This window comes from Anarrhichthys ocellatus, unplaced genomic scaffold (assembly GCF_004355925.1).
Source record: "Anarrhichthys ocellatus isolate YVR2014 unplaced genomic scaffold, GSC_Weel_1.0 scaffold1, whole genome shotgun sequence".
Classification (NCBI taxonomy): Eukaryota; Metazoa; Chordata; class Actinopteri; order Perciformes; family Anarhichadidae; genus Anarrhichthys; species Anarrhichthys ocellatus.
The window spans coordinates 3,679,903-3,707,766 of NW_022280031.1; the positions used below are offsets into that span (position 1 = coordinate 3,679,903).

General features: G+C 41.1%; 3 protein-coding genes across 7 annotated transcripts; 2 read left to right on the forward strand and 1 right to left on the reverse strand.

Annotated features, from left to right (window-relative positions):
• The first annotated feature begins 1,170 nt into the window (after window positions 1–1,170).
• Window positions 1,171–9,240, forward strand: odad1 (outer dynein arm docking complex subunit 1). Of its 2 annotated transcripts, XM_031853647.1 has the most exons (15): window positions 1,171–1,246; window positions 1,817–1,895; window positions 2,005–2,104; window positions 2,199–2,388; window positions 2,492–2,617; window positions 2,779–2,892; window positions 2,974–3,041; window positions 3,141–3,328; window positions 5,016–5,150; window positions 5,471–5,553; window positions 5,870–6,038; window positions 6,803–6,966; window positions 7,071–7,174; window positions 7,295–7,385; window positions 7,494–9,240. In XM_031853647.1, the coding sequence occupies exons 2-15, from the start codon at window positions 1,829–1,831 to the stop codon at window positions 7,596–7,598; spliced, it is 1,704 nt and encodes a 567-aa protein (XP_031709507.1). In that variant the 5' UTR covers window positions 1,171–1,246; window positions 1,817–1,828; the 3' UTR covers window positions 7,599–9,240. The 2 variants fall into 2 exon arrangements, with proteins under 2 accessions (XP_031709507.1, XP_031708682.1); XM_031852822.1 differs by lacking the exon at window positions 1,171–1,246 and having other exon boundaries at window positions 1,360–1,895; window positions 2,489–2,617.
• An 8,741-nt stretch (window positions 9,241–17,981) lies between these two features.
• LOC116386864 (prothymosin alpha) lies at window positions 17,982–20,774 on the forward strand. Of its 2 annotated transcripts, none has more exons than XM_031853443.1 (5): window positions 17,982–18,227; window positions 18,816–18,938; window positions 19,347–19,434; window positions 19,635–19,723; window positions 19,852–20,774. In XM_031853443.1, the coding sequence occupies exons 1-5, from the start codon at window positions 18,177–18,179 to the stop codon at window positions 19,921–19,923; spliced, it is 423 nt and encodes a 140-aa protein (XP_031709303.1). In that variant the 5' UTR covers window positions 17,982–18,176; the 3' UTR covers window positions 19,924–20,774. The 2 variants fall into 2 exon arrangements, with proteins under 2 accessions (XP_031709303.1, XP_031709311.1); XM_031853451.1 differs by having other exon boundaries at window positions 19,855–20,774.
• On the reverse strand, window positions 19,680–27,724 carry slc45a1 (solute carrier family 45 member 1). 3 transcript variants are annotated; one of them, XM_031853424.1, is made up of 10 exons: window positions 27,544–27,724; window positions 26,483–26,923; window positions 26,272–26,364; window positions 25,576–25,800; window positions 24,547–25,415; window positions 24,298–24,451; window positions 24,020–24,196; window positions 23,685–23,890; window positions 23,072–23,297; window positions 19,680–21,845 (listed from the first exon to the last, which is right to left on the reverse strand). In XM_031853424.1, the coding sequence occupies exons 2-10, from the start codon at window positions 26,901–26,903 to the stop codon at window positions 21,817–21,819; spliced, it is 2,400 nt and encodes a 799-aa protein (XP_031709284.1). In that variant the 5' UTR covers window positions 26,904–26,923; window positions 27,544–27,724; the 3' UTR covers window positions 19,680–21,816. The 3 variants fall into 3 exon arrangements, with proteins under 3 accessions (XP_031709284.1, XP_031709293.1, XP_031709276.1); XM_031853433.1 differs by having other exon boundaries at window positions 19,681–21,845; window positions 23,175–23,297; XM_031853416.1 differs by having other exon boundaries at window positions 21,753–23,297.
• Between the last annotated feature and the right edge of the window lie 140 nt (window positions 27,725–27,864).

Here is a 27,864-nt window from a genome sequence, read left to right on the forward strand (position 1 = left end):
GGAACATCAAATTAAAATATTGTCAATTATATAATCGGAATCAGCTTTAATGGCCAAGTAAGTGTGTGCACCTACAAGAAATATGACTTTTGTTGGTCTCAATGTCAGTGCACAGAAATGGACATGCAACTAAAAACAGGGACAACAAAGCGGAACAAAGTAAAAAGATGCAAGTCATCTCCTTAGAATTGTGAGTAGCCGTGCAGTCAACTCCTAAAATAGTGTTCACACACAAGCACAGTACTGAATCATTCTTTAGACCAAAACCTACTTTATATTATGATGATGTGAGTTTGCCAGAACTGTTAAGAGGATGAGTTTGAACAGGACATGCAGGTTTGAGGATGAATGATGATGACGACAGTGATGAAGATGAGGATACAGGATAAAGGTAAAAACGGGGAGCACATGGTACTAAGACTGGGTGGTAACTGAAGTCCACTGAAAGGTTTTCAATTAGAATAAACCAAATAAATCTCTTTATTTTTCAATTACCATTATTTATGGCCAAAGAAAACATAGATATGTGTGGATCTGAAATTACATAGAAATACAAAGTAAATCAAATCAACAGCATTTTTAAATACATCTGTATCATTAACCTAGATAATTAGCAAAGACACAGGCATATATTTCTAAATATACGATTTAATTTACTCATACTGCCATCTAGTGGTAGAGAAGTTAAACACTTTCCAGTCCAAGCTGCGTTTACTCAAGCAACAGTGGAAACGGTAGAAAAAAGAGCAACAACTCTGCACGCACAATTACAACTTAGATTAAATTATATACTGCACTGCACCAAAAAATGCACTCGTTAATCGAAAACTGGATAAATATACCATATTAAACCACCTATAATCAACCACAAGCGTCATACTCACATTGGCTTAGTTTTATGTATTTCTTCTAATGTTACCCTGTTATGTGCTTGCATAATAGACTTTATATAAGAATGTCTTGCAGATGGTCCTTCTATTGCTTTGACCTTTATTTGTATATACTCTGACCTTCGTGTCACCTGTCTTGCTTTCGGGTCGTTATTTGAGTTTGGACTCACACATCAAAACGTGCTCCCCTCAGGCTGTGTGTGGCACTGCAGACTCGGACCTCTTCACTCAACCTGTCCAATAGGGACTGCCGCTCACAGGGCACTGAGCAACGGTTGCTAACAACTCAGGCTGTGAGCCTGTCGTGTGTCCTGGGAGGTAGCACTGGGGTTTCTACCTTTTTAAACATTGAACTGGTGAGATAAATTCTTATTTGTCCTCAACAGCAGGCACTTTTTAGATACCTTTCATATGTTAGCTAACTATAACCAATATCTTGTCTGTCTTATAACTGAATATGATGCCTTGGAGTTGCTATTCTGCTAGTTAGATGATCTTAAACCTTGATTTAAATATTGATTAATCATATAGGAACATGCAGCAGTGCACACTAATGGTTTGTGAAGATAAATGTGTCTTGTTCATTGTAAATGACAAATATGGCTATATAGCATTTCCTCACTTAAACTACCACTTCAAAAGCAATGTAAAAGGAAAAATGATTTAAATTCCCCCTCCAATCTTAAAACTTACTCTAGTGATGCAATGTGCTGACAAGATCAATGTTAATCGAATGCTGCTTCCAGGCAATCACTAAAGGAAAACATTTATAACTAATGTAGTCTCATATTCAGCTTTAAGGTTTGAAAGCTGAATATGAGAGTTTGGATTAAACTTAATGGTCAGAGGAAAATGACATTTCCACAAGTAAAAGTTCAATATTTTCTGCAAATGTCACTTTACTTTTTTTGTTTCATCCGGTAAAGCCCAGTGTAACCATGCCACGTGGAAGAACAGCCACTAGTGCCCGTTCAGACAGCAGTGAGATGGATATTGATGGTACAGGTAATGTTGGTTATGTTGCTATCAACTAGATGTTGATGCTCTCTTAATAATATTTTTGCCATTTGAATGGTTGAAACAGTTATAATGTCCATGTGATTTATTTAAAAAGCAGAATCAGAGATAGCCAAACTGCAGAGACAGTTCAGGATCATGGAAGGAGATCGGCAGGCCTACAACTTCCAAGCCCAGGAGCAGATCCGCAAACAACAGTGACTAAGCACTACGCCTTCATCACATTGTCAAATGTGCATGTGTGGTTTTTTTTTATTTGCCTGATTGCTTGTCTATGTGATGTGGATGAAGGCAGGAGATAGAGAAGCTGCTGAAGGAGCAGGAGGACCTTCATACAAACCTTGGTGCATGTAAAAGCGTGTCACGCCAGCAGCAGGACAGTGAGGACACTCAGAGTCTTCGTGCTCTGCTGGAGCAGAGAGACATGTTAGAGGAGGAGCTGTGGAAAGAGAAGCAGTGTCAAAAAGAGCTTGAAAAAGAGGTGATTTAAGTCCGTTCACTCTATATGATACTATACATTTCATGTTTACTGATAGTTTTGGTCACAAACCACAGTTTATGTCATGTGTCTGTAATGTAAGCAGATTAAAAACACAGAGTTGAAGCTGGCAGAGTTGAGAAAAGGGGAGGTCGGCACTGGGGATACACAAAAGTCTAAGTTACGGAGGACTCAGAAGGCCATACACACTTTGGAATACAAACTGGACAGAGTGAGTTGTGAAAGCCATTATCACAAAATACGGAGAAAACGGATCTCCAAATATTATCATGTTATGAAGTTATACTGTTCTTTGTCTGTTTTCAGAGACACTTCACATATACTTTTATTATATTATTTTAAAAGTTTGTTAATGTTCTATGTCCTCTCCAGTCCTTGACTCGCTTCAATGAGCAGCTGACCAAAAACAGCCACCTGAGAGAGGAGTTGCAGACTCTTCATATTGAGCGCATCCGTTTCCAGCAACTCCACAACAAGCTGGACAAGGTCAGAGGTCACACCATACATGATTAGAAGACATGTTCGTAAACTGGTTTTCAACACGTTGCTGTTTTCTGTGTGTTGTAGGAACTTTACGATGTCCGCAAGAAAATCGGGGAAACTGTCAACTTGTCCAATGTTGCCTATGATACCAGGTCAGATTTTAGACGGTTGTGTAATAAAATGTAAGAATCAAAAGGATATGCACGTCATTATCTTGGTTTTTGGATTATTTACAAACTTTTGTGTTTCAGGTTGGAGGCCCAATCCAAGTTGACCATGATGAGGGAGAAGGCAGTGAAGGACCTCGCCCAGTACAACACTGAGATGAAGGAACTGGAGAGGGTTATTGCACAAGAGTTCAGCCTGAAAGAGTTTATGACCACCAAGTGCAGCGAGAGGAGTGGGCAGGATGAGGGCCATGAGATGGGACACAAACAACGTAAGACACAGCCTCTGTGTTGTAGCTAATATTGCTGTTTTGACAATATTGATCATTATGTGAATGGCAAAAGTGTTGCCGACGATAATAACGCTGGCAGCGGTTATTCAATGTTTATTCAGGAGTCCTACCAATTATCAGCTTCTGCTTTATGAATGCCCCGGCACAGTCTCATGCAATATATACAACGAGCTCAAGCTAGAGAGAAGAATCTAATGTGGTCTACATGTAATACAAATATAAGGTCCTTGTGAAATGATTTTGAGATGATTCAAAAGCCTAATGTAGCCACATTGAGAATGTGAAAAAAACCATTAACGTTTAACCCTGGATAGTACAGATCTCATTTCTATGTAAAAAGTTAGAGGAACATTGTTTGACTCATCAATCATCTATTCGTCATTCCCTGTCTGTGCCAAACTGTATAATGGCAAACACCATAGCATTGCTTAGTTCAGTTTATGCTCACAACAATTAGGATGGTTTGCTAAAACACAGTATTTACTCAGATGTATCAGTAACATTGTTTGTTTTTTTTTATTGATGGTTTCTTTTCAGTCAGGACAAAATGTGAATATAACTTCTTTACAGTACCACAAGCAGTGCCTGCTTTTTGCAAATAGGCAATAAAACATTATTAACACGCTACAATTGACACAGTATAGCCAACAATTATTTAGGATTTTACAGCAGAAACAATCAGACAGCAGCAAGAGAAAGAAAGAAAACTTTGGTAAAGTTTCTTTTGTCTTGAAACTAACAAGAGGGAAACAGTACAGTCTGTCCTGACAGCGAGTCCTTGAACGCTGTGTTATAACCTGGCCCAGGTGGCCATAACAAAAGACAGACATGCCCAATTAACAAAAGAAGCATTGTTTAACAAATTAAAGCAATTTAGACCAAATTAAAGGCTTAACTTGAAATGTGGGGCGTGGATATCAGTAAAGTCTGCAGCATGTGTAGGCGTTGAAAAGGTGCATAAATGTGATCCAATAAACAAGAGAAGCAAAGTGCAGCAGAGTGGATGGTCAGCCAGAGAGTAGCTGACTCAAAAAACCCTCAGGTGTTCCCAGTTGCTCTAACGATCACCTGCAGAGAGAGAGCACTGACAGGTGAATGAGGCAGCAAACTAAATGATACCAGAGTCATCACAACTGTAATAGAACCAAACACTACACTTTCCACAGAGTGTGTTAACACACAGTGACTTGAGACTTGCCATGGACTTGCTAAAAATGACTTGTGAGCACCTCTTGGCTTGAGAGGCTGGAGGGATGTGTTAAATTATCGTAGATTATAAGATGTTAGTTGGAGACCCAGTGAAATTATACAATAACCATAACTGTTATTGACAAATAGGTTAGGCTTATTATTGCAAGTCCAATAATGTTAGCAATATTTTCCTGTTACCCTGAGTGACGTTGGTCTATATTGATTTTTTTAGGGGCAAAATACAGTAATTTACCTTAAAGGAAAGTTTTGTCATTGTGTGTGTTTTTCATATGCAAGAGCGTGTTTAAAGTGATCATATCATAATAATAGATAAAGGAGTGATAATACAGTGCATGCTTTGACTTAGAATATAGTAGATATAGCTGTTCTAAGCAGACTAGATGGCTCAAAGACTTGAGACTTGACAGTTGTACAGTTCTGATGATACTGATATGAAGGTGCTCGTTTGTCCAAGTGTCAGAGATGAAGGAGCAGAGGAGGATGGACTCGGGGGAAGAGTCGCTGGACGCTCTAGAGGAGGTGTTTGAGAGGATCCAAGCAGTGACAGGGGAGGACAACCTGGACATGCTGGTCAGCAGGTTCATCCAGGGTACGTCTTACCAACACAGGTTTCAGACTCACACAGACACAAAGACAACACTTCTTACAGTCCTTTGGCTCTGGAACCTGAATTCATTATTTAAGTTATGACAGGATCTGAGTTATAAAAATGTATGTTATTTGTATATTCATTGTTGATTTATAAACAATGACACCATAATTGCATCTCTTTCCTTTGACAAAAGATTATATATGATGTTTTTTTTTTTGCATTTGGAGGAACACTTTATGTCCCACTTTGGTAATAATCAGTTTCAGTTGAAGATATTTAAATGTATCTTTCTGTTGTATTGCTGATTTGCTATGTAGCTGAAGACCAGAACTTTGCACTCTTCAACTTTGTAAATGAGCAAAACAATGAGGCTGAGGCACTGAGAGATCAGATCAGCAAGGTGAGTATCTTTTCTCTATGTACTCGTCATTTTTAGCTTCACAAAATGTACCTATACTCCTATTCAGTGTAACAATAGAGCAGATATACTTAATTCCTTGTTCACAAAGTTTACAAGCAACCAGTATGAAGGGCTTCAATGGCCAGAGTCATAGAGTTCTTACAAAATTATAGTAAGTTCTAGGAAATTGAATGAAAGTGGTCATTTCTGTCTATAGTTAGAGTGAGTGAAAGGGAGCATGTAGTATTCAGTGTTGTTGGTTGACACCAAATATCTATGTATTTGAATGTCTGTGTGTGAATGTGTGAATTTGCAGACACAAGCAGAGATACAGCAATTTCGAGTAGCAGGTTTGCAACAAGAGCAGGATCATCGCTCTCTGCTGAAAGACATCGATGAGCAGCAAAAGGAAAGCGAGTCTCAAGCTGAGGACTATGAAAACCAAGCCAGCATCATAAGCAAAATCCTGGACGAGATCAAAACAGGTTTGGCATACAGCTAGGAAATATGTCAATATTATATTGGGATATGAGACAAGATATTGTCTTCAATTTTGATATCCTAATATCGCACAAATGTCTTTTCCTGGTTTTAAAGGCTGCATTACAGTAGAGTCGTGTCATTTTCTGACTTACCAGACTGTTCTGTCATTGCCTTCCATTTAGTCATTTTATCCACATTACTGATCACAATTTAACCAAAATCTCATTGTCATAAATATTTTGTGAATGCACCAATAGTCAACCCTACAATATAAATATAATAAATTAGGTAATTAGGTATTTTTCGCATAACTCCCAGCCTTAGTTTGGCAACAATTTATTTTACTGGTGTGTAATTTCCTCATTCATCGTTTTTTAAAAGACGTTTTATCATTAGTAACTATAGGGGAAATAGTGTCAATGTTCTGTTAATATAATTTCAATTCATTCATTCCAATAAATAGGCAGCGTCACTTGGAGTCTTTTAGTCAATGTTAAGCAGGCCGGATGAACATGCAAAAATGTCAAATTGGGCAAGCATGCAGTTCAACACAAATAAAGAACAATATCCAATAGGAAATGTATAATTACTGAATATTTACATGGTTCGATTTGAGCAGTTTCCCTTAAATAAGTATAAAATTTGAGAAATATTCCTTAAAACTATCAAGAAACTACAGATATACAGTATGTACATATTTGTATCACACATAAGCCTACACAGACAGTTCCAGGTACTCCTGACTGTGGTCTTTTCCATCTCGTAGGGGTGAACAGCATCTTCTCTAAAATGGATTGCGACCGCTCAGTGATGGAGGATCTACTGGGCTCCTCTACAGGGATCAGTGAGAACAACATCATGTCCTACCTGGGTCTGGTGGAACAGAAGACCAACGAGCTGCTCACCATACAAGCTTTCCTCAATTCTAAAGTAACCTGTCAACCTGTGGTTCTGTCTTTTACTCTCCTGACGAACGTTCCTGTTGTATTTCTGCCTTGTGATGTAATGTGCCTCTGTATTTGTGACTCTTGCAGGATCTAGAAAAGGACTACAATCCAAAAGATCTGGCCAAATTTCTTTTAGGTCAAAATCCAGAGCTACTTCAGCAGAGCGTTAGCATCCAACCTGCAATCAACGGGTCGGCCTTTTATCTATTCAATTTGATGCCCATGTTTTTATAATTAGTAAACCTATAAATACATCTAAACACCTCGAACATCAGGTTGATGAGTGTTTCTGTGTTGGTTGGGCTCCTCAGTGTGGAATATGATGCAGAAGAGTCTCCTGTCACTGATGAGGAAGAACGACCACTTTCACAGGGGGAACTTCGCAAGAGAATATTAAAAGGGGTTAGTGCAATGCTAAGTGCCAATCCTGCACTTAAGTGATTGTTTGTGCTTTTCATCATGATACATTTTTCCAGTACTTTGTTCATTCTTCTGGATTATGATTCACAGGTTCTGCAGAAAGAGAGGTCAGTCCGGCAGGCAGCAACCAAAGCCTCAAAGAGTAGTCAGCAGTTTGACGACAGACGACGCTCGCTGGAGGACGCACTAATCTGACACTTTGAGCTGATGTTTAAAATGGGATCCTCGTCATCTGCATCTGAAGGGCCTGCTTTTATTGCTAAGCATAATATAGATCCACGAAGGCCACGGCCGCTGATGGAACCAGCCTGATTGGCCATTTTCAAATGTTGCAGCTTGCACATGTAAACATTTAAAGCTTAATTATGTTATGCATGTCACCTTTTATGATGAATCATTGGCATGGCCTGTTCAATGCCTGCATGTTGGTGTGATTTGTTTTGTTGGAAATAATTAGGTTGAGAGCTATAAAGATGGCTTTTCGGATTCTGGTAACCAGCTGTCCTTTTGATGTGGGACTTGCCATCTGGCTTTGACTATGTAATCTGGTTGCAGTACAACCCTCCCGCACTGGCAGCGTTTCATTACATGATAGTTGCTGCTATGCTGAAACGGAAAGGTTGGGGGCAGCAGAACCTTTTGTAATTCTAATTGGCTTGCTGAGCTCTTGAGTCTGTGTTTCCAAAAAGGACACGAGGAGCATTTAGTGCTTCACCGTACACACAGATTTTGAACACATTTTTGTTGCTGGAATAATGCAGATTTTTCTCAGATGTGTTTTTGCCGAATCATGCTCAGATGTATGTTATCAAATCAGTGTCATTATTTAAATAAACTGTTACCTTTCCATTAAATCAGTTATCTGTTCATACACCACAGTTAACACCAGCCACTCTTCATGCTCAGTCAGCTACATATTTGTAGTTTAGGCTTACCATATCATCTTCATGTGTACCAGTAATATCAGGAGCGTCTGTCTCTCTTTTTTTTCGTTCAGTGTGGCTTGTAATGTGCAAGGATTTAAAAAAAAAACTTCACTTTGATCCTCAGGAGTTTCATGTCATCTTATCCAAACATCCTGGGGCAAGCCTCTGGTTGGGAAAAGATGGCAGTCACTGCTGCAGAGAGCAGCTTCCTCTGTCATGAGAACATTGGCACGGGGAACTTATTTTAAGAAACATATTTTTTTAACTGTGAAACAATTAACAAAGGGTGTTGCTATATTTAGCTTTAAAGGTCACCTTGATGCCATCATAGCTTTTTTTATGTATCATGGGCTGTTCAAGGAAAGAATGATTTGACAAGTGTACCTGTCCAAACAAGAAAGAGACATATCGGGCATTATGTTAACAATCTAACTTGAGTTGTGTGGTTTTAATTAGCTTATCTGTTAAAGGTTATTTTTCCGGTTTTGACAGCAGCGATTTTTGGGAAGTGAAACTGTTACTCTGTAAACCTTTATGACCGATTGACCAATGACTTGGTCTGCTCAGGATAATCCTCCTTGCAGTCTCAACTGTGTGGCTATGAAAACAGATTATCAGAGATAAAAGAGTGCTGTGGAAAGACAGACGGGTGGCGATGGTGGGAGATGAGATGGAGGAGGCTGCTTTCTTTGAAATTCTACTCTCACTTAGCCCCCTCCACTCCCGACAAACGCTCTGTGCACACGGCTCTCTGCATTGCCATAGAAACCTTCCTTTTAATCACAACAGAAACCTCATTTCCTACTCCTGACAAAAGAGTCCTCATTGCCTGTAGAGACCGCCTGCATCAGCCATTTCCAAGGCCCGCCTCCTTCTGCAGGCTGTACCTACCAGCAGCAGCTTTATTTACCCTTCCCTCTCCATATAAGCACATTTTCCATCTTTTCTCTTCCTTTAGCTTAACAGTTGCCTCATTTTTTTTGTGCACCTTCTGCTTCGCACCTTGTAATCATTTGTAATGTTTGTCCTTTTCATTCTTTTTTTTTTACATCTGCTGCAGGCTGATTGTTGTATTAAGTTCAACTTATCCTAATCAAAAAGTAATGATTAACTGGTGCTTGGAAAACCCTACACACCGAACCACACCAACAAAAACCTGCATGAACAGGTAACGTTTCTCCACACTCATCAAGAAACTACACGCTTGTCCGCCGCCTATTCATCTGTTCCTCGTCAAACTGTTACATGATCAACTGCAGAGTCCCATGTCCTGTAATAACCATAGTGCTACTCACAGTCCCCTCAATCTCTCCAAAAACTAATGCTGAAAGACATTTGTCTCAAGCCACTAGCAGTTTAATATGGATTGTAAAGTTCTTGTCAACTTCCATCTGACGGCAGGCAAAGTTTTCAGTGTAATGCTCTCCACTTCCTATCTCTAGTCTTGTTCTGCTTTGGGAACAAACTGTGGTAGCACTTATAAAATGCATTGTTCCCTTTATCTCAAACAAGACTGTTATCTGGACCCAGAAAATACCCCTGTCCTCTGTCTGCCGCGCTGTCCTCCTCCCTCTTGTTTGTTTATTTGGGAATTTTGCCAGGTATTTCCCCAGCCAGTCTGCCTGCATGCTGCACCCACAATGTTCCCTCCTCTTGAAGAACTGCTCCACCCCCCCCTAACCCAACTCTCACACCCTCCCACCCACAATCCACCCTTCCATGTATGTTGCTAAGCAACATGAGAGCTGGTGCAATTTTCAGCCAATCAAATTACTGAACATATTTTCAAACGGTGTTGAGGAAGGAACAAGCATATCACCTTTTTTCCCCCCCATCAAGTCCTTCATCAATTATGGGGTTTACACCTTGCAGGTAATTGTAGCTATATCGTTATGCTACACACATATTTTAGAGAAGTGAGCCTTTGATCATTTCCAATGCCGGTTCCTCCCTAGCTCGTATTAGCAGTGCACCACTGGGTGGCAGCAGGATCAGTTTCTATGTTTCCATTCAGGCTGCAAGAATCTTTTACTGCTGTTGCTAAGCAATCCTGACTCTCATGTCTTACCTGTGAAACATTTTTGATTTTTACAGATGTCCCTGCCACCATTTTGTCTTTGTTTTCACCATTTTGAAATGCACCCCACTCGAGAAGGAAAACAATTTTGGTTGCACTATGAAATCTCTTCAAATCCAAAATGATGAACCCTCCGAAAGATATCATTACAATTCAGACCACTGCGGAGACAAAGCCTGCGTGTTTCTGCTGGCAGAAGGATTGAGATATCCACCGTGTGTGAGATCTGCAGGTTTGGGTTAAACATTAGCCTTGAACGGCTTCAGCTGACTTCATCTCATCATGCAGGAGGCAGGAAATGTGCTCTTGAGTGATTAGGCCAGCAGCTCTTGTCTTCCACTTTACCAGCAGTGGAGCGATCCATACACTCTGTGGGCTGACGTGTTGTGCAGCTTCCTGTTTTCTTTGTGTACAAACCTCTGAGATATTTAGCATGGACTGCTTTGATGTTTCAGACATGATCCAGCTGATCAAGTCCCGTTCAGATATTTCTTAATCACTGGTTTGTTGTCTTTTTTTACACTCCCCAGGTCCCTGTGTCCCTCCCCCTCCTCGATTCCCCTGTGTGCGAGTCCCTCATCTCAGCTTTGGTTGCTGTGCAGATGGCTCTTTGTTGGTGCTTCACAATGGGTCTAAGGTCAGTGTGCCTCATGCCATCAGCACACTCAAACTTCTCCACTGCAGCTGTCTCGTAACTATTTTCTTAGTTTATCTAAAATAATTCTCTAGCAAGCATCAGGGCTGCTCATGTGTACACGGTTATGTTGTGGTCTTGAATTAAGAGGAAGTTCTAAAACCACAGATGTAGCGCAGAGATAGCCTGGACCTTTCAGGCTGTAAAGGCGACAACAGATGTCACCTTGTTTTCACAAAACTGCACTACACCAGGGCATTCTTTGTGATCTCTTAAACACTCGTCACATTTCCTAATTCTTGATATGGCAGTTGAAGACAAGCTTCGGAGCATCTCTGTAACAAACCAGAGAGCAGAATATCAGATCAGCCAGAGAAATAGAAATGCAAATCCACCATCTGTTCTGTGATCCCAATCCAACCCTTCATCATTCAAGAGCTAGTGTAATACTTACTCGTATAGCTTACCCTTTATAATTCTGAGGATAACAAGATGTACTTTCAGACTAGTAAACAAAGAAACATTCAGGCATCTCTCACAGAAAGATCAGTGCAAATTGCACATTTACTAATCCGCCTGTCATCCAAATAAAATAGAGTTTAAACACTCTAATCTTTAACATCTTCAGTTCAAGGATCATATTTCGGTGCCAATATACATACATTTACAGACAAACGATAATGCCAGAAGCATAAACAGATGTTATGTTTTGTCTATGTGAGAAATAGGTTTTCCCATTGTACAAAGTAAAATCCGCTGGGCACTAAAGCTCAGCAGCAGAGGGCTGTGAGGTCTTGGTTGGGGTTTATAGCAGGAAGGAGCAGGTAGACTGAAAGGCGGGAAACTAGAAGGAGGAGGAGCATTTCTTGCAAACCAGAAGAAATTACTGGAAATTTCCACTTCTCTGGCAAGGCAGTTGCAAGGGTGGAGCTGTAGAAGGTGTAATAAATAAGGTAGTACAGTTGAACTTCAGCAGCGCAGAGGGAAAACTGAAGCTACTCTTTCATATTTGTTAATTAAGTTTATGAAACCTAAAAGACGTTTTTTTTTACTTTATATATGTATATACATAGTATATGTTAAATTCAAGGATTCAATGATCATTAATGGTGATTATGTAACACAGGGATGCAAAACTAAATTCAGTTGTAGCCCATTTCAAACACAACAAACACATGACAAACAAAACAAAAACAGTAGTACATTTCTTTAGTGCATTTCTTGAATTTGCATCATAAGGAATGTAAACAGCAGCAACAGAAACAATGAACCGGGTGGATAATATGGCCGACATCCTCACATTAAAAATTGAAGATGTGAAGATTACATAGAATAACATAACATTATATGTGTCCTACGTTATTATAACCTTTGATTAATTGATTAACTTTATATATTTTATTCATATAACAATCAAAATGCACACATCTCTTCACACATCCATCTGATCACTGACACCTGTGTTCCTGTTCCTGTTACTGTGTTTGTTCAGTTATGCACCCAGCTTAATATACTGTCAGGCAATGTTGAAGGAAGAAGAAGAAATTGTGCTTATGTGGATGTAATAAGTTGTTAAATAATTATTGTATGTTCAATTTCTGATACCTTTTGGGCAAGAAATGACGACAGAATGTTGTAAATGTATACAGCAAACATCGACAGCAGTACTTTTTCAGGTTCTGGTGTGTTTACATGGGAGTAAAATAATCAGGATATACTTGAATAAACCAAAGTCATCCCAAAATGTTTAGGAAATGCAAGATCTATGAAAGACAATGTAATATGAAGTTTAAGAAAAATAAGATAAGACTTAAATGATCTCTGATGAGACGGTGATATAACACCAGTAATGATTCACTAACTCAACTTAAGATAACCGACATATCAATATATATTTATGTATATATACATAAATATATATATTGTATTTTGTTTTTTCTTCTTCTTTGTGTATATGTTTTACAGAGAAATGTAGTATGCATGTGTGGTATTGGTTTTAATGCTGTGAATTATGTATTATTTCCTGGTTAGGAAGGCAAAGTGCTTGCTGACAGATGATATGTTGCACTGCAATCAGATGGTAGGACTGAAATATGCTCATCATTTGCTATTGCTGTGTTGTAACAATAAATGCAAACATAGTATAAATCTCTGCACATATTTCAACATCTGTTGAATTTAAATACATTCTTTGACATTTCAACCTATGTTTTGAACATACAATTTACAAAATACATACAGTATCTTGGCTTCTGTAACTTGAGTACATAGCACCTTTACACATCTCTTCATCCATCTATCCATTGATTTATTTTCCAGCAGCTTTTCTGTGTCAACGTAGCTGTGGCAACACAGTCAGTAGTCACCCAGGTGACCTTTTCCCCAGCAGTTTCTTTCAACACCTCCACCAAGCGCTCACAAGCCAGCTGGGAGATGTAGTCCCTGTGGCATGTACTGAGTCTGTTCTGGGATCTTTTTCCAATCCTTCAGAGGGAGGCCCCCCCCCCAATATTTCAGCTGCATGTATTCTCATTGTTATTCTTGTCACTACTTTTAGGTCAGGGTCAAAGAAAAGATGAACAGCCAAATAGCGTGCATTATGGTTTAGCCCTCTTGTCAGCCCCATGGTCCAGTAGCTTACAATGGCTACTGATGCATTTGTGTTCTACATTTGTTTGTAATGAGACCCTGAATAATCTGAACTCCTATACATATGGTAGTTTCTTTCACCTCCCCTGGATGGGAAAAGACACCTTTTTCTTCAGGAGAGAATTTTCAGCCTCAGTTTGGGATGTGGTCCCACTACTACTTTACACCCGGGAGCAGTTGGCTGCTGTGCATCAAAAATGGAGCCAGAGCCAGCGGAGTTCATAACCCAAATGTTGACAGAGCAACATCTCCAGACTGTGGCTGCCCCATGATATCCTGCAAACAGGGAAGGGGACAATGCACATCCTTTTGAACTGGCTTGAGATAATGACAAACAGTGTGTTAAATCCGAGTTTAGAGAGACCAATAATAGACTTTGATATTCAGAAACACTAGCTCTGGCATTTTCCAAATCCTCAAAGCACCTACAGACTAATCCATGCAACACTGAAGATACATTTAAACCACAACAGCCCAAACTAGGATTTCCAGATCTCTTGGCACCCTGACTCTGAGGAGCTTTGGTTTACATTATTTGTGTTTCTCTCGACTACGTTTTTCATATTAGTTTTTCATGCTCCATGTAAATTGTTTTTGGTTGTATTGTAACTTGGCGGTTGTTTTTAATTTTGCTATTTTATTGAAATATTTGTTTGTGCAGTTATTATTGCTTACTTTCATACTGTTTTTTTTCTTTTCATTTTATCATTTGAATCCTATATGGCTGTTGCAGTGACGTAATATCCCCAATGTAACTGTGTAAATGTGAGCCCTACAATGTAAACATTTTCTTTAATTGCATATACCCATCCCTATACATGAAAGTATTCATTAATTTGCTGTTTATTATTATTATTATTATTATTATAGTCTTGCTGTTGTTTTATTTAGTTGCCTTAGTTCTTGGGTCTTTGTGTTGTTATTGAGTGATATTGATGCACTTTTATTGTTCCTACAAGAACTTGTATCATGTAAAATAAAATTTAAAGGAAAGAAAATAATGGTTTACTTTTTGCACAACTATAAAGACATCTCAAAAGAATATTAATAAAAATGCCATTGTTTTATTCAATATAGACCTTGCATAACAGTATTAGTTTACAGAAACATTGTTAAACATGTGACTTTTGACTATGAAGGCACTTTAGAAACATCCCTGCAGCTTTTATTTGAAAATACGGTATGAGCCTCTGGGGGTCTGGCAGCACCACTAGTGTACATGTTGTAATTGTGGTCCACAATGACTGTACTTAATTGTGTTACTTATAGATCAATAACTTTCTCCCTTACTGTGCATTCCACTGAGAAGTCAACTTCATGTTGTCCTGTACTCTGCAGGACCTGAACGCCAGAGAAAGCCAGACAGACCATGCAGGACACTGCTGTTCAAAACAAAAGAGCTCAGTTTGCCCCCTGCCAATGCATCCAATTATAGGGACCCTTCCCCCGCCTAATCCCGGCCCCTATGCTCTTTGATGGGCCTCACTTACCCCTGCAGCACTGACATTCCACAAGTCAGGTCAGTCCTTTGTCCTGAAGAAATTAAGTGAAATTAAGGTGCTGCACATATATCAAGTTTAACATTAAAATAAATGTTTCCCCAGGCTGGGAACTGATGCAAAACATTTACTGTCAAACGTATTTCATCGTAAACACAAAGAGGCTTTTATTTTATACAGTATTGCTTTCTGTGTTTCCATAATTTTGATTAGTGTCAAAAAGGTTTTCCTGTTCCTACTTGTGGAAAGTGTGGTAAACACTCCAGTTGTTGGCAAATGAGAGGTTTGAAGAAATCCCCACATAAATGTAATCTCTTTTTCGGCTTTTCCTTGACTGCCCTACTTCCTGCAACGGTTTGGTTCGCTTAATTACCTGCAGAGTGAAATAGGCTGCCCATAGATGGATTTTCTTTTTTTTGTTAAAGATTGGTGGCACATGGAAACATGTTGAGGTAGGCAAATAAAGAAAAAAAAGACAGGAAATGATCTCACAAACACTCCCCCTCTGATTGCTCCCATTTTCCAGTTACAGAAACAGAGTGAGTAATGCCTTCTGCTGCTTTGAGTCTGCTCCTCTGTTCCTCCCGTGGATCTACTGAAGACCATTACATTGTGGATGTGCTTTAATGCTCTGTAGTTGCCACATGGTCTTTATTTCCCAAATAAAAGGATATTACACTTTATGCAATGCCCAGATGAGTCCTTGCCTTTAAGTGCAGTGACATAATGTCTTAAATTGCCAAACAATATACAACCAATGCTTTGTCAGTGTTATTATCTATTGTGTGTAGTTCGTGATGAGTAGTTTGTGTGTATATAAATCTTTCACATGATGTATATCAGAAGTTTTAGTATTCAAATTAGCAATATTTTCATATGCGCTTAGTAGACTTATGTTTGAACAACAGAATAATTCAAAAAACATCCTTACTGTATATGAGGCATAAAATAAATCTCAAAGTAACCAGCTGGCACACTGACACACAACCCTTTGATCTCTGTAATTACAGTCTTTATGATAATATTTCAGCTGAATGTGAGGTGAATGACTAAATGGGGCCTGGAGGCTTCTTCAAAACCAGTATGAATACTGGCATAGAGAATAAGTGAGGCGGTTAAGGATTAAGCCCTAAAATTAGAGACTGAAAACATACTTGTGTCAAGATATCCTCAATGGGTTTGTTGAGGCAAGTTAAGGACACAAACAGTAGTACGGCTGCTTAGAAATATTTAAAATCCATATCATCTGGAACACACAAATGTTTTATAAACAGAGTCATGCAAGTGTAAATGACTCTGTTGCTCTGACAACTATCTGCTGATAAGTGCAGGTAAAAGTTGTATGATGTGTGTGGGTTGAAAACAATAACAGGCGTGGCAAATAGGGTTGTTCATGATCATGTTGATACTTGAGAAATTTCATTGTAGGTTAGAGTATGGCAAAAAAATGATAGATTTTACCCGTGATAAAAAAAAATAATGATTTATTTTAATTGAGGAACTGACCATGTGGAGGCTTAAATTACAACCCACAAAGTTGTGTGTGTTGCCACTTCCTTTGGTTTAACAGTTGGATGAGCGAGTGCATGTTTCTTAATTGAGAGGGAAAGGGAAACATATCTGAAGAAATATAACCTTTAAATTATCAGTTACACTTGAAACTGGCTATGAATAAAAGACAATAGTATCTCATCTATGAGGTCTGGCAAATCTCTTCCTAAGAAATACCCCAAGACACATCATGTATTCATGAGGTGCATGCTGTCCTTTTTCATTCTCTGCATGTGTATATAAGTGCTTATAGCAAGGTCACTTTGTTCTTTCCCAGGGCGAAGAAAAAATATCACCTTTAATGGTATTATGACAATAACTGTGATTCAATGCATGCTGTAAATGATTTCACACAGTACTATAGCTACACACACTTACTATACCACACATCACCCCATTACTGTCCCTGGTACTCACAAATCACAAGGCAACACATTTATTGCTTAGCCTCTTCTCAGCACATGTTTTTCCTTTTCTTTGTTTCAAATATTGCCTTAAACAGACAACTAGTTTCACTAACTTATTGTTCTCCAATGATATGCAAATACCACAGAAGGACAAAACTATATGAGATGATGATCAATTCATGTATATTGATATCAAATTATCATTCACTGCCCATTTTAGTATTCAAATACATTTGAATCTGTAAAGTGGATGTATAGCTCTCAAGCTGTGCAGCTATGTTGTCTTTAGGGAATTTTGTAATGGAATAATGAATTGTTTAATTACGCTTGTTCAATGTGCAAATTGCGGTGTTACTGGTCCTCCATTTAAACCAGTGAAAGCGTAAGCACATTTAAGCAGGAACACATTTTGTTACATGTGTTAAATATAGAAAGGAGGAGTGGCCGCAGTGTTTTCAAATCGTCACATTATTCCTCTCTGCTTGTAATTTGATACCCCATGTCTGCAGAGAAAGGGCGCTAAAACCTGTGAATGCCGTTCATGGGCATATGTTTAGAAACTTTTCACTCCATCAACTTGATTCGATATTCAGCTGTGAGTAGGCTTTCGCGGTTCATCACTACTTCAACAACGGGCCATTGTTGACATTTTAAGTACAAAAATCAAACGCAAACTGATGTATCGTAGGAAAACGAAGTCTGATACCTTGGTTCGGAGCTTTAATACAATTGACCAATCAACGACGAGATGGCAAGTGGGCGGGATACCTTGTCAAGATTGACAGGACAACCCTCCAATCAAATACTCCGGTGGCAGACATTGTCCAATTGTGTGCGGGATCGACCCGCTGTATCCAACAAGAGTGGATTTTCAACGAGCTCGAGAGAAAAGCGGAGACAGGCAGACATCATTTCTCTCTCAGCGCCTTTGGACTATCTACACGAAGGCAAAGAGCCAAGAACAAAAAAAAATTAAAAAAAAAAATCTTAACAGGAATATACTTATCTAAATTAATTTAGAAAATTAGCCATGGCCGACACAGCTGTCGACAAACCCGCAACTGCAGAGGTTACAGCCAAGGTTCGTTTCATTCCGTTTTTTTTCTTCGGTTGAACTGTCGTGTTAAAAGATTTTCTGAACTTTTTGAAGTTGTATTATTTGTGTTCACCATTGGTTTGGCTAGCTCGTGGGCGATTGCAGAAGCTACACGTTTACCCTTTTAATGTTATTTAATTTTAAGTTAATAGTAATTGGGCAAAAAAAAAATGTGAATTACCTAAATGAGTCTTATCTTGAATTGTAACTTGTCGACAAACCATTCACCGCAGAAGGGACGTGTTCGTCAACTTCAGCGTGTTCCGCTAAATATTGAGTGTAAACTCAAACGTGTGTGGTGTGGTGAGCTTAACGCGTCTTGTTGAGCAGACAAAGCGGTAGAGCTGCTGCTGTGGGCGGGAAGCAACCGTTACGTTAACGTTGCATTACGGGTTGGGATGAAAACGTTCAACATCGCCACTAATTACCTTCTAACATGGGTTTTGCTTGAATTAGACTTTATCCCAGATATGGTAAACACGCTTTCTCATTAAAAGCCAGACGTGGGCACTTCAGAATAAACTCTTTCGCTGAGCCGTCACATTGATCGAGAGCCATGCTTTTATTTTGTAGGAGCTGAAGGAGAAGAAAGACGTAGAGGTGAAGGAGAAGAAAGACGTAGAAGTGAAGGAGGAGGAGGAGGAGGAGGAGGAGGAGAAGAAGACCGACAACGGGGACGCACCTGCCAATGGCACAGTGAGTAGGAGACGAGGACCGGCCTCATGGCCTTTTGTCTTAGCAGCCCTCATGATGCAGGTGTCGCTGCACCCGCCTCCCCTTCCTGTTCAGCTGCTCTCCACACAGTGCTTTGTTTGGGTTGTGAAATGGCACAGATGTTAGCTAGCCAGCCTTTGGACGTTTCCATTGGTGTCTCTAGTTTAGCTTTGTAGCTAATCCTCTGGGGAGTAAGAGCTCCACACATGCCTTTTTTAAGTGTGTCTCCACAGGGGTCTGTACTTGTAAGACCCTGGGAGGATTATTTCAAATATGCTTGGTATTCCATGTTTTGATTTTTTTCTTCTGTGCAACATTGCTCGTATAATAAAAGCCCAATCCTGAATTTTGCTGTTTTATTGGACTGACATCTTCCCTCTCTTCATTCAGAATGGTGCTGATCACAGTGACAAAGTGGAAAAGAAGACAGAAAAGAAGACCGAAAAAAAGACAGAGGAGAAACACAAGAATGGAGATGGTATGTTCACAGGAAGCAGTGTTACTGTTTTCAGGAAAATACCTAAAGCAAGTCTCTACGTGTCTCATTTTGTGTCCTCCGATTTTGCGTCATAAATGCCGTTACCGTGTGTGGCCTTGAGGTTGAAATTCCATGAAGCTTCTCTTGATTACACTCAAAGTGAGCGATGTACTTTCTGAAGTGACAAACTGTGTTTACAGGAGAGGCAGAGGAGGCGCCCCCTGCTGAGGAGACTGATGCACAGCCTGTGAAGCGTGCAGCTGAAGAGGAGGAGGAGGAGGAGGAGGAGGTGGGTTGTCACCGGGCTGAAATATACAATTATAATCAAGTGCGTTGACTAATCTGGTGAACTTCAGTCTTTGCTAATGCCTGAAATGTTTCCCTTTTTTTTTCTTTTTTCTTTTTTTTTTTAAATAGGAGAAGGTGGAGACAAAAAAGCAGAAGACGGAGGAAAATGGAGATTCAAAAGAGGCAGAAGTGAAGGCTTAGGTCTCTGCCCTGCTACTTGTTTTTCAGCACTGTCCCACCAGCCTGGTCAACACCGCGTTGTAGGGCTTGTGCTTTCTGTACCTTTTGAGAAATATTTCTTTTTGTTTGCTCCCATGTTATCACATTGCACTGGAGTCCTTAAACATAGTGGCCCTGAATCTTTTTTTTTTTTTTTTTTTTTTTCTTTTTTTTTATGAAATGTTATTTATTGGTCTTTAAAATGAGCTTTGTTTTGTCTTTACTTGTACAAATTGGGCCACACCATGAGATCATTTCTTGAGGTGTTCTTTCAGGATGTTAGAAGCACAATCTCTATTATGTCAGTGCTGACCAGATGATTCATACGTACAGGTAGCTGCTCAACTCCTCCATGGCTCATGTTGACCTCTCAGATTCACTTAAGGACCAAAGATAAGTTTTAAGCAGGGGCTAATGGACAGTTGTTAGCATTATTAGTTGAGGCATCATTTTTTTGTGTTGAGCTGCTTGCTAATCCTTGGCTTGGCTGCCCTGTTAACATAACAGATGGTGCAAATGTATAAAGGGGCTCCGTCTTGCGCCTTCCTCATAAGATTGCTTGACCTTGTTTTATGGAGGTAGAATTTTGCAATGTTAGTTAACCCCTCTTAAATCTTAACACTTTGGTCATTTGTTCTGTATGCATTCCATGCAAGTTTGTACCATTTATACTTTTGTTTTTCTTACAATTTCAATGAGTTTTATGTTGTGGCTGGGTAGCCCAGTTTTGTGTCCAAGACTGCCTTTCTCAGAACCAGAATGACATTCGGTTACTTCAGCCACTGCTTTGTATATTCTGATTAACAAATAAATTGTCTTTTTACTTAAGTATATCTTTTTTTTATGTGTGTTACTTGATCATTAGTGCTTCTTAAAACCATGGTTTTATAAGTAGATGATGTCACTTGACCCAATTTTTCTTATCATGGAAAATGGCTGGCTTAGCTGCAGGAAGGAACAGGAATAATCTAATTCACTTGGTAATGGAAATGGGTGCACAGAATGGATTGCAGTCTTGTCTCCTGGCTCCCCCGTGTGGTGTGCTTAAAGATTGCAGATCATTATTTCTGAAGTGAGCTGGAAGGACAACTGGTATGGGCTATAATGGTTATCAGTGAAAAACAATAACTGACACAGGAGTCCAAAATGGCAAAATTATCATTTTAGTTTGAACTGAACCCTGACTAAAAGTAGCTTTTACAGTAAAACTGCAAATATTGAGCAATAGGTGGTACCATATAACACAAAAACTTATTTTCTTCTCAAGCAAGCTGCAACAGCATGATCCATACAGTTGCTGTTCCCTCAGAAACGTTAGCATGGCGTGCATCCATTCAGTCCAGGAGGCTTAAATAGTAGGCAATTGACATTCTGCTGAGGCAGCAATTAAGACTGGCACCAGTCTAATGTTGGTGTGTTCAGTGTGAGCGCCGGTCAATGAAACTTATCACAATGGTGGGCTTGAAACAGGTTATATACTTAACCTTTTGTTAAAGCCCTGAAGTCAGACATGGTGCCTGTGTTGAGGCTGACGAAGCATACTGTTTGCTCTGGCACAACAGATGTACAAAAACAAAAAAAACTACCGTTGTGCTGATGAAGATGGCTTCTTTAGGATGGAAAAAAGGAGGAAGCTGGCTAACGAAAGTAAGATAATCACTATAGTGAGTTGATGGGCCGAGCGGGGGTGGAGCAGAAGCCTACTACCTCAAGCATGCGCCCTAATGATGACAATAAGCACTTGCTGCTGGCTCTATGAACTCCCACAGTCTTTTCCTTCAGTGTTGTCCACCTTCAGGGTTACCCATTGTTCACATGAGTCTTCTCCCTGTTTGCTGTTCTTCTGTTTCGTTCGGTTTCCCACTGAATGCTGATTCACACCCCAGTTTCAACTTCTCCTCTTCCTGACAATGACAAGAATCACTGTCATTATTACAATGGCATGGCCTGGAGTAGGGTGACAGCTCACGGCTGTACCATGGCTTAGTGAGGGCCCAGACAGAATTTGCCACCAGCACACATTTCTCTGTGTTTTTGAAAGTTTGTGTAGGAGCGTGTGTATGCGTGTCATTCTATTAGTTATGGCTCTATGCTGTTTTAGTACGTAATTGGCAATTGTACTCATACTTGGGACTTGATTAGGAGTCAACCAGCACCAAAGTGTGAAATTTAGGGATAGCACACTGGTAAGTCTCATAATGATTGCTTTTTGTGGGAAGAGTTGTTTTTATCTGCTGTTAAAATGAGAACAATGTGGAGCCCTTCAAGACTGTTACAGTGATTACGTGTTGTTCAGCTTAAATATTAAGTATGTGTTTGCTAAATTAAAGAGCTCTTGAATTAATGAAGGTGCATTAACGGTGAGTGCGCGTGGACACTGGCAGCACATTCATTTATTCAGACAAAACCTGCTTAAGGTGTGATGCTCATATTCTAACTCAGAGAAACAGGCAGGTAGACATTCCCTGGCCGTATGACCAAACAAAACAATAAAAAATAAAAGTTTTTGAGAGATTACATTGCAGCTCATGCAGATGTTAGGCAACTGATAAAAGGAAGAAATAGAGGGGGGAAGCTGTGGTTAGCTTGCGCGTAGTGATCGACATTTCTATACTGAACACAAACAAGCAAGAAAAGATGATGCAAGATATTACAGCAAAGAATCAGACAGAAGAACAGCTTAGGCTTATCTATCCTGACTCTCTCTCTGTCTCTCTCTCTTTCTCTCTCTCTCTCTCTCATCCATTTATCCCACACTGCATTCAAAAAGGTCACACATTCGTTTGCAAAAGTTAGGAAAAAATGCATGGGCACACACACTGTATGAACACACTGGTCATGTATACACATACTAGAGCGGTGGCCAATGTCTGTCTGTCTGTCTGTCTAGCTCTGAGAAGAGCAGTGCCGATTGGTGTGAAACGATATATGGAATTGTGCTGTACAATGTGCTGCTGGAGGTGCAGTGTGTTTGTCCTATGACTGCTGTGAAGGTATACACACTCAAGACACTAAGCGACAGCGTGAGAGCGCGTGCCCCGCCGAGACTGCGCGTGTGAGGTAAAGTAAACTAAGAGACTTTTCTAAATGTGCACCAATAGTGGCTGGGTCTCGCTATCGGGGGGCTCACCCTCAGGGGGGGGGAGATGGTACACCACGAAGAGAGAGGAGTACACGCAGCCCACGAATGACATCAGGCTTGAAAAGTACATCACTCCCTGGGCCCCACCCACCAGTGAGGTCAGAGGTCCCATCGCCACAGAGACCAGGATCTGTGCCAGGAAATACTGGCAGCTGAGCAGGGAGATGTCCACCCCCATCCCTCGTTTGGTCCCTTCCTCCGATGAGCCACAAAACTGAGGGACATATGCAAACAGTTTACGTATATGGTCATCCTCTGTAGTGCACCACAAAATCACTACAGCATTGAAGGAGTAGTTAAACATTTATGAGACGTACAATTATGCGCGTTCTTGCTGAGATTTAGATGAGAAGATTGATACCACTCATGCCTGTGCTCTATATATACAGCTCCAGCCAGAATTTGGCTAATTTACATTTGCATTAAGACCGCAAACAGGGAAACAAAGTCTTTGTGCTAAGCGAAGCTGCTAGCTCTGGCTTCATGTTTACTGTACAAACGTGTGAGTGGGATAGATCTTCCAATCTAACTCTAAACCAAAACGTTGAACTATTCCTTGAAGTAAGTAAAATATCATAAAGCTCCATATCTAGATACTGACCTGAGGGCTCTGGTAGTATTCACACAGCAGAGAGTAAGGCAGCGTGCATAGAGAGGAGAAGAGCACCCCATAGGTGACACAGAGAGAAAGGACCACGTAGAGGTTGGTGGATAGTGTGGCCAGGCCCGTGCCCAAACCGAACGCCAGGTAGGCAAAAAAATATAGAGTGCGAAGAGAGAAACGCTCCTCCAGTTTCTCCAATATGGCTGAAAATTGAAGAAGAATCCCAAGAGAGAAACAGAAGGCACACATATAAAGATTGCCAAGGAAAGGAAGACAAAATAATGGTGCTGCACTAACAACCCATACATGTGGTGATTGCGAGTGTAGCTTACCTGAATAGAAAGCAGCACTGAATGCATAGATGCACATGCCCCAGCAGCCCATGCTAACACCAGCGTTGTACCGTTGGTAAGCCTCAGAGTCGTGGGGTGCTTTGGGGTCTCCTTTGAACACAACCTCCCCCATGAAGTCAGTGTAGAAGAGCAGCATGCCTTCAAAGGACAGCCAGCCTAGAGAGAGACAATTAGTTCATATTAAATACAAGCCAGGCCGTTTTTACAGTGTTGCAGGGTTTGATGTGCAACAAATCATAAATGGTGATAATTCTCACCCAGGAAATGATTAGTGCATAAACTCCGCAGAGAGGGAGGCATCCTGTAAATGGCTACACACAGCAGCCTTATTGACAATTGCGACTCTCCAGTCTCGACATTCTCGCTCAGGTCACTCTCATAGCGCACCCCATTCAGCAGAATGTTTGCAACCTTCATCAGAAAAAGAAAGACACAGTGTTTAGAAATGCTGTGGTGGCTTCTACTGACTAAACAGCTTCGATCGTTTCCAAAATATGTGTCCGGACCTGCTGGCTGAAGGTCACTGTTCTCCTGCGTCCGTTCTCCAGCCCACCAATCTGGGTTGAAATGGGGTCCACCATTAGTGCAAGACTCTGGGGTCGCTTCAGGATACCAGCAGAAGAGCCTCTATGTGATCCAGCACCAGGCTGAGCCCCAGCTGTGACCTGAGATTGTCCTTCTCCCTCAGGCTGGGGCGCTTCTGCATCCTGAGCTTCCCCAGCTGGATGAGACACCACGTTGGCCTGGGTCTGTCCTGCAGGATGGCTCCCTGATCCCTGCGTGGATTCGTCAGGGGGAGGAGAGTCCCCAGGAGGCAGGAGCACAGTGGTGGAATTGGCAGAGGCTTGTGGTGTCTGCTGACCTGTGTAGCAGTTTATGAGCACACTGTCTATATAGGAGGTTCCTAATGAAGAGGCAAAGTCATTGATGCCAGTGAGCGAGCTGTCCCTACTAATAAAGCTGCCATATTTCGGAGTGAGGGGGCTCATGGGCGATATGGGGCTAGTGAGGCCAGCACAGAGCCTTGCATTGGCACTGCAAGAATGGGCAAGATGGTCAGAGTTATATGGGTGAGACGTTGAAAAATTGTAGCTGTAAAGACCTTCCTCGTCTTCCTCATCCAGTCCCAAAGCTGGGGGAACAGGAGGAGAGGGAGGAAGGGCGAGGCTGGGGCTTTTTAGATGAGCTTTGCTGGAGTTTTTGTTCTTTGGTAGCGGCCGCTCGGGGATACTCAACAGAGTCATGGCTGTGGCGAACACCAAAGTGATACTCGTAAACAGGTATATGACCCGCAGTTGACCTCCCATCAACCTTCCAAATTGTGTCTGGTCCCAGTTGATGCCACCCACGATGTAGCCAAAACCCCCTCCTAGTCCTGCAGAGCAAGATTAAGAAACAACAAAAAATACATTGGTAATGTCTTAAAGCTTTATTTTGGGTCTCTTTTCTCCAAATTATAATGAATATAAGTTATAGCTTCCACTGTGTAATGATAAAGCAACCCTGAGTTTGTACTGTGTAAAGTGTTTTCTTACCTGCCAGTAGTGCATGGATGTTCAGCCCCCGATCCTGGTCCTCTGGACTGCACACATCCATCATGTAGGCGTGGCTCGGGTTGTCGGCTGAATCTGCACTGAAGTCCATCAGGACCACACCACACACCGTCAGGATAATTCCCCACTTGTGATTGGATGCAGTGTCAGCCAGCGCACCTCCAATGTCCCGCCCGTTCAGCACCAGGGTTAGACCAAACAGAGCCCCTAAGAAGGAGGAAAGTAAGGTTCAACTGAAAATTCTGCAGGTGAGAGTTAACCTACCCTCCTCTGAGTTTACAGTCAATTTACTAGGCATGGAGAGCAGTGCAAAGCTGTTGTATAATGTCTTCTGTGGCTCTGGAGGAGCTTTGCCAAATATTAATGTCACATCAACGAGGCTTATAAAATGCAAATATTAACAGTAAACCCGTTTATAACTGGGCTGTGAAGTTTGGGAGACATTTGCAATAACCAGGCAGGAAAGATCTAACAAAAGATGTGTATTTGAGTTGCATTACGAGAAGTATAGAATCCTGCCATGTCATAATATGGACAAAAAGTCAGGATATCTTAGCCTCTGTTGCATCAGTTTTGACCATTAATCTGTCTCTCTTAAGTCCCCCAACTTTTCACAAGTATACTTACATACATACTGACATTTAGTATTGTACTGACTGGGCACAATACTTTTCTTACCTATAGCCAAGGCAAAAATAAAAGGTCTTCGTCGTCCGAACCGGGACGTACAACGATCACTCCATGCTCCAAGGAGAGGCTGAACGAGGAATCCTTCATACCAAAGACAGAGGACGAAGTTAGAGTCTTAATAAGTACTGTACAAAACTTATTGCTATACTCAAAATCACAAGAGAATGTATCATATATCCCTGCCTTGCTGTTCACTTACCCAGAATGGGGCTAATAAACCACACCAGGCTGTAGAATTGATCAGGCAAGCCCATCTGTAGCAGCACAGGAGTCACATAAGCCGTTTCCATGGCATAGCTGAATTCAATACCAAACAGTACGCAGCCATTGAAGAGCAGCTCTTGGAAGGTACGCCTTGGGGGAAGCTCACTGAGGTCCAGCTGGTCCAGGGGACAGGGTGTGTTGGGCGGCGGAGGTGGTGAAGGTCTAATCAGCTTCGGGCGCTTTGGCTGTCTCTGGAAGTTGTTGGCTCGGTGACTGAGGTGCCGGGTGGTGGACGTTGGGAAGCTGGCGGTTTTGGAGAGTGAGCTCCTCCAGAGACCTTCCTGAGCTGTGGGTAACCTCCCTCCTGGACTGGCCAAAAGGGGGTCACTGGGGGTGCCCATGCCCGGAGATGACATTTCTCTCAAGCCAGCTTACACTGTAGCATACATAAGGGTGACACACATTGTTAAGTTCAGACTAGTATGGGGTTGATTTTACACATTAGAGGTCATTCAAGATCATCATAAGTAGCATGGTGGTCACGTGAGTAACTTAGTGCTGCTGATGGTTCTGTAGTGCTACCACCAGGACACTGCAGTCATCAGAAGACAGCGATGGCACAGCGATCATGGGCATGCCGCACTGCAACCAATGCGCATGCTAGTGGTGTGCGCAAAACCCATGTGCTCGGCGTGGCTGACTACAGCAGGGTAGTATGCGGCAGCGCTCTCGTGAAGCTGTTTCCATTTTAATATTTCATGGAGGAAGCTCAAATCGGTTACAATGGAGCCGCTGATTGTCACAATGATGGCTTTCGAGGTAGTTACAAGGATTACGTATCATTATCGCTCCGATTTAAACTAAACATTTGACTATAGATCCTACATGTAGCCAGGTAGCCGATCGATTGGGGGTTTTTCCGTCTTTTCTTCTAATAATCCTCGATATTATCCTCGAATTGACATTTGGTCCTTAATGTGAAGACCACACAATTGACTTAACTGTGTTAGAAGATGATGCAGGCGTGCAAATTGAAACGCGAAAGAGGATAATTACCTTATCGGGGAGGCTCGTCATTTATTGCAGCATACTAGGTGAACAGACCACGCATTGTGATTTATAAAAGAACGAAGGATGAATTACGGGAGTCATGATTGTTGTTTTGTTTTTGTTTTTTTGTTTTTTTCCCCCCTTTTCATGCAGTCATCCCCCCGCTCTCTCATTCCGTCCCTTCTCCTTCCCCCTCTTCTCATCTCCTCATTCGCCTCTTCATCCCGGTCTCTCCCGTGACGTCACGTCCCTCCCTGCAACATCAGCACCGCGGACGTTCACCGCTGAAAAAAACAACTGTCCGTCCATCTACTTGAATATAGTGTA

Bases quoted from the DNA above. Each gene is read 5' to 3' on its own strand.
- LOC116386864 (XM_031853443.1), top strand. From the start codon at position 18,177: ATGGCCGACACAGCTGTCGACAAACCCGCAACTGCAGAGGTTACAGCC. The intron at 18,228-18,815 runs GTTCGTTTCATT...TTTATTTTGTAG, and splicing joins CTGCAGAGGTTACAGCCAAG to GAGCTGAAGGAGAAGAAAGA. The intron at 19,435-19,634 runs GTATGTTCACAG...CTGTGTTTACAG, and splicing joins GAAACACAAGAATGGAGATG to GAGAGGCAGAGGAGGCGCCC.
- odad1 (XM_031852822.1), top strand. From the start codon at position 1,829: ATGCCACGTGGAAGAACAGCCACTAGTGCCCGTTCAGACAGCAGTGAG. The intron at 2,389-2,488 runs GTGATTTAAGTC...CTGTAATGTAAG, and splicing joins AAAAAGAGCTTGAAAAAGAG to CAGATTAAAAACACAGAGTT. The intron at 7,386-7,493 runs GTTAGTGCAATG...TATGATTCACAG, and splicing joins GCAAGAGAATATTAAAAGGG to GTTCTGCAGAAAGAGAGGTC.
- slc45a1 (XM_031853416.1), bottom strand. From the start codon at position 26,903: ATGTCATCTCCGGGCATGGGCACCCCCAGTGACCCCCTTTTGGCCAGT. The intron at 24,452-24,546 runs GTCCGGACACAT...TTTCTGATGAAG, and splicing joins CAGTGACCTTCAGCCAGCAG to GTTGCAAACATTCTGCTGAA. The intron at 24,197-24,297 runs GTGAGAATTATC...GTCTCTCTCTAG, and splicing joins ATGCACTAATCATTTCCTGG to GCTGGCTGTCCTTTGAAGGC.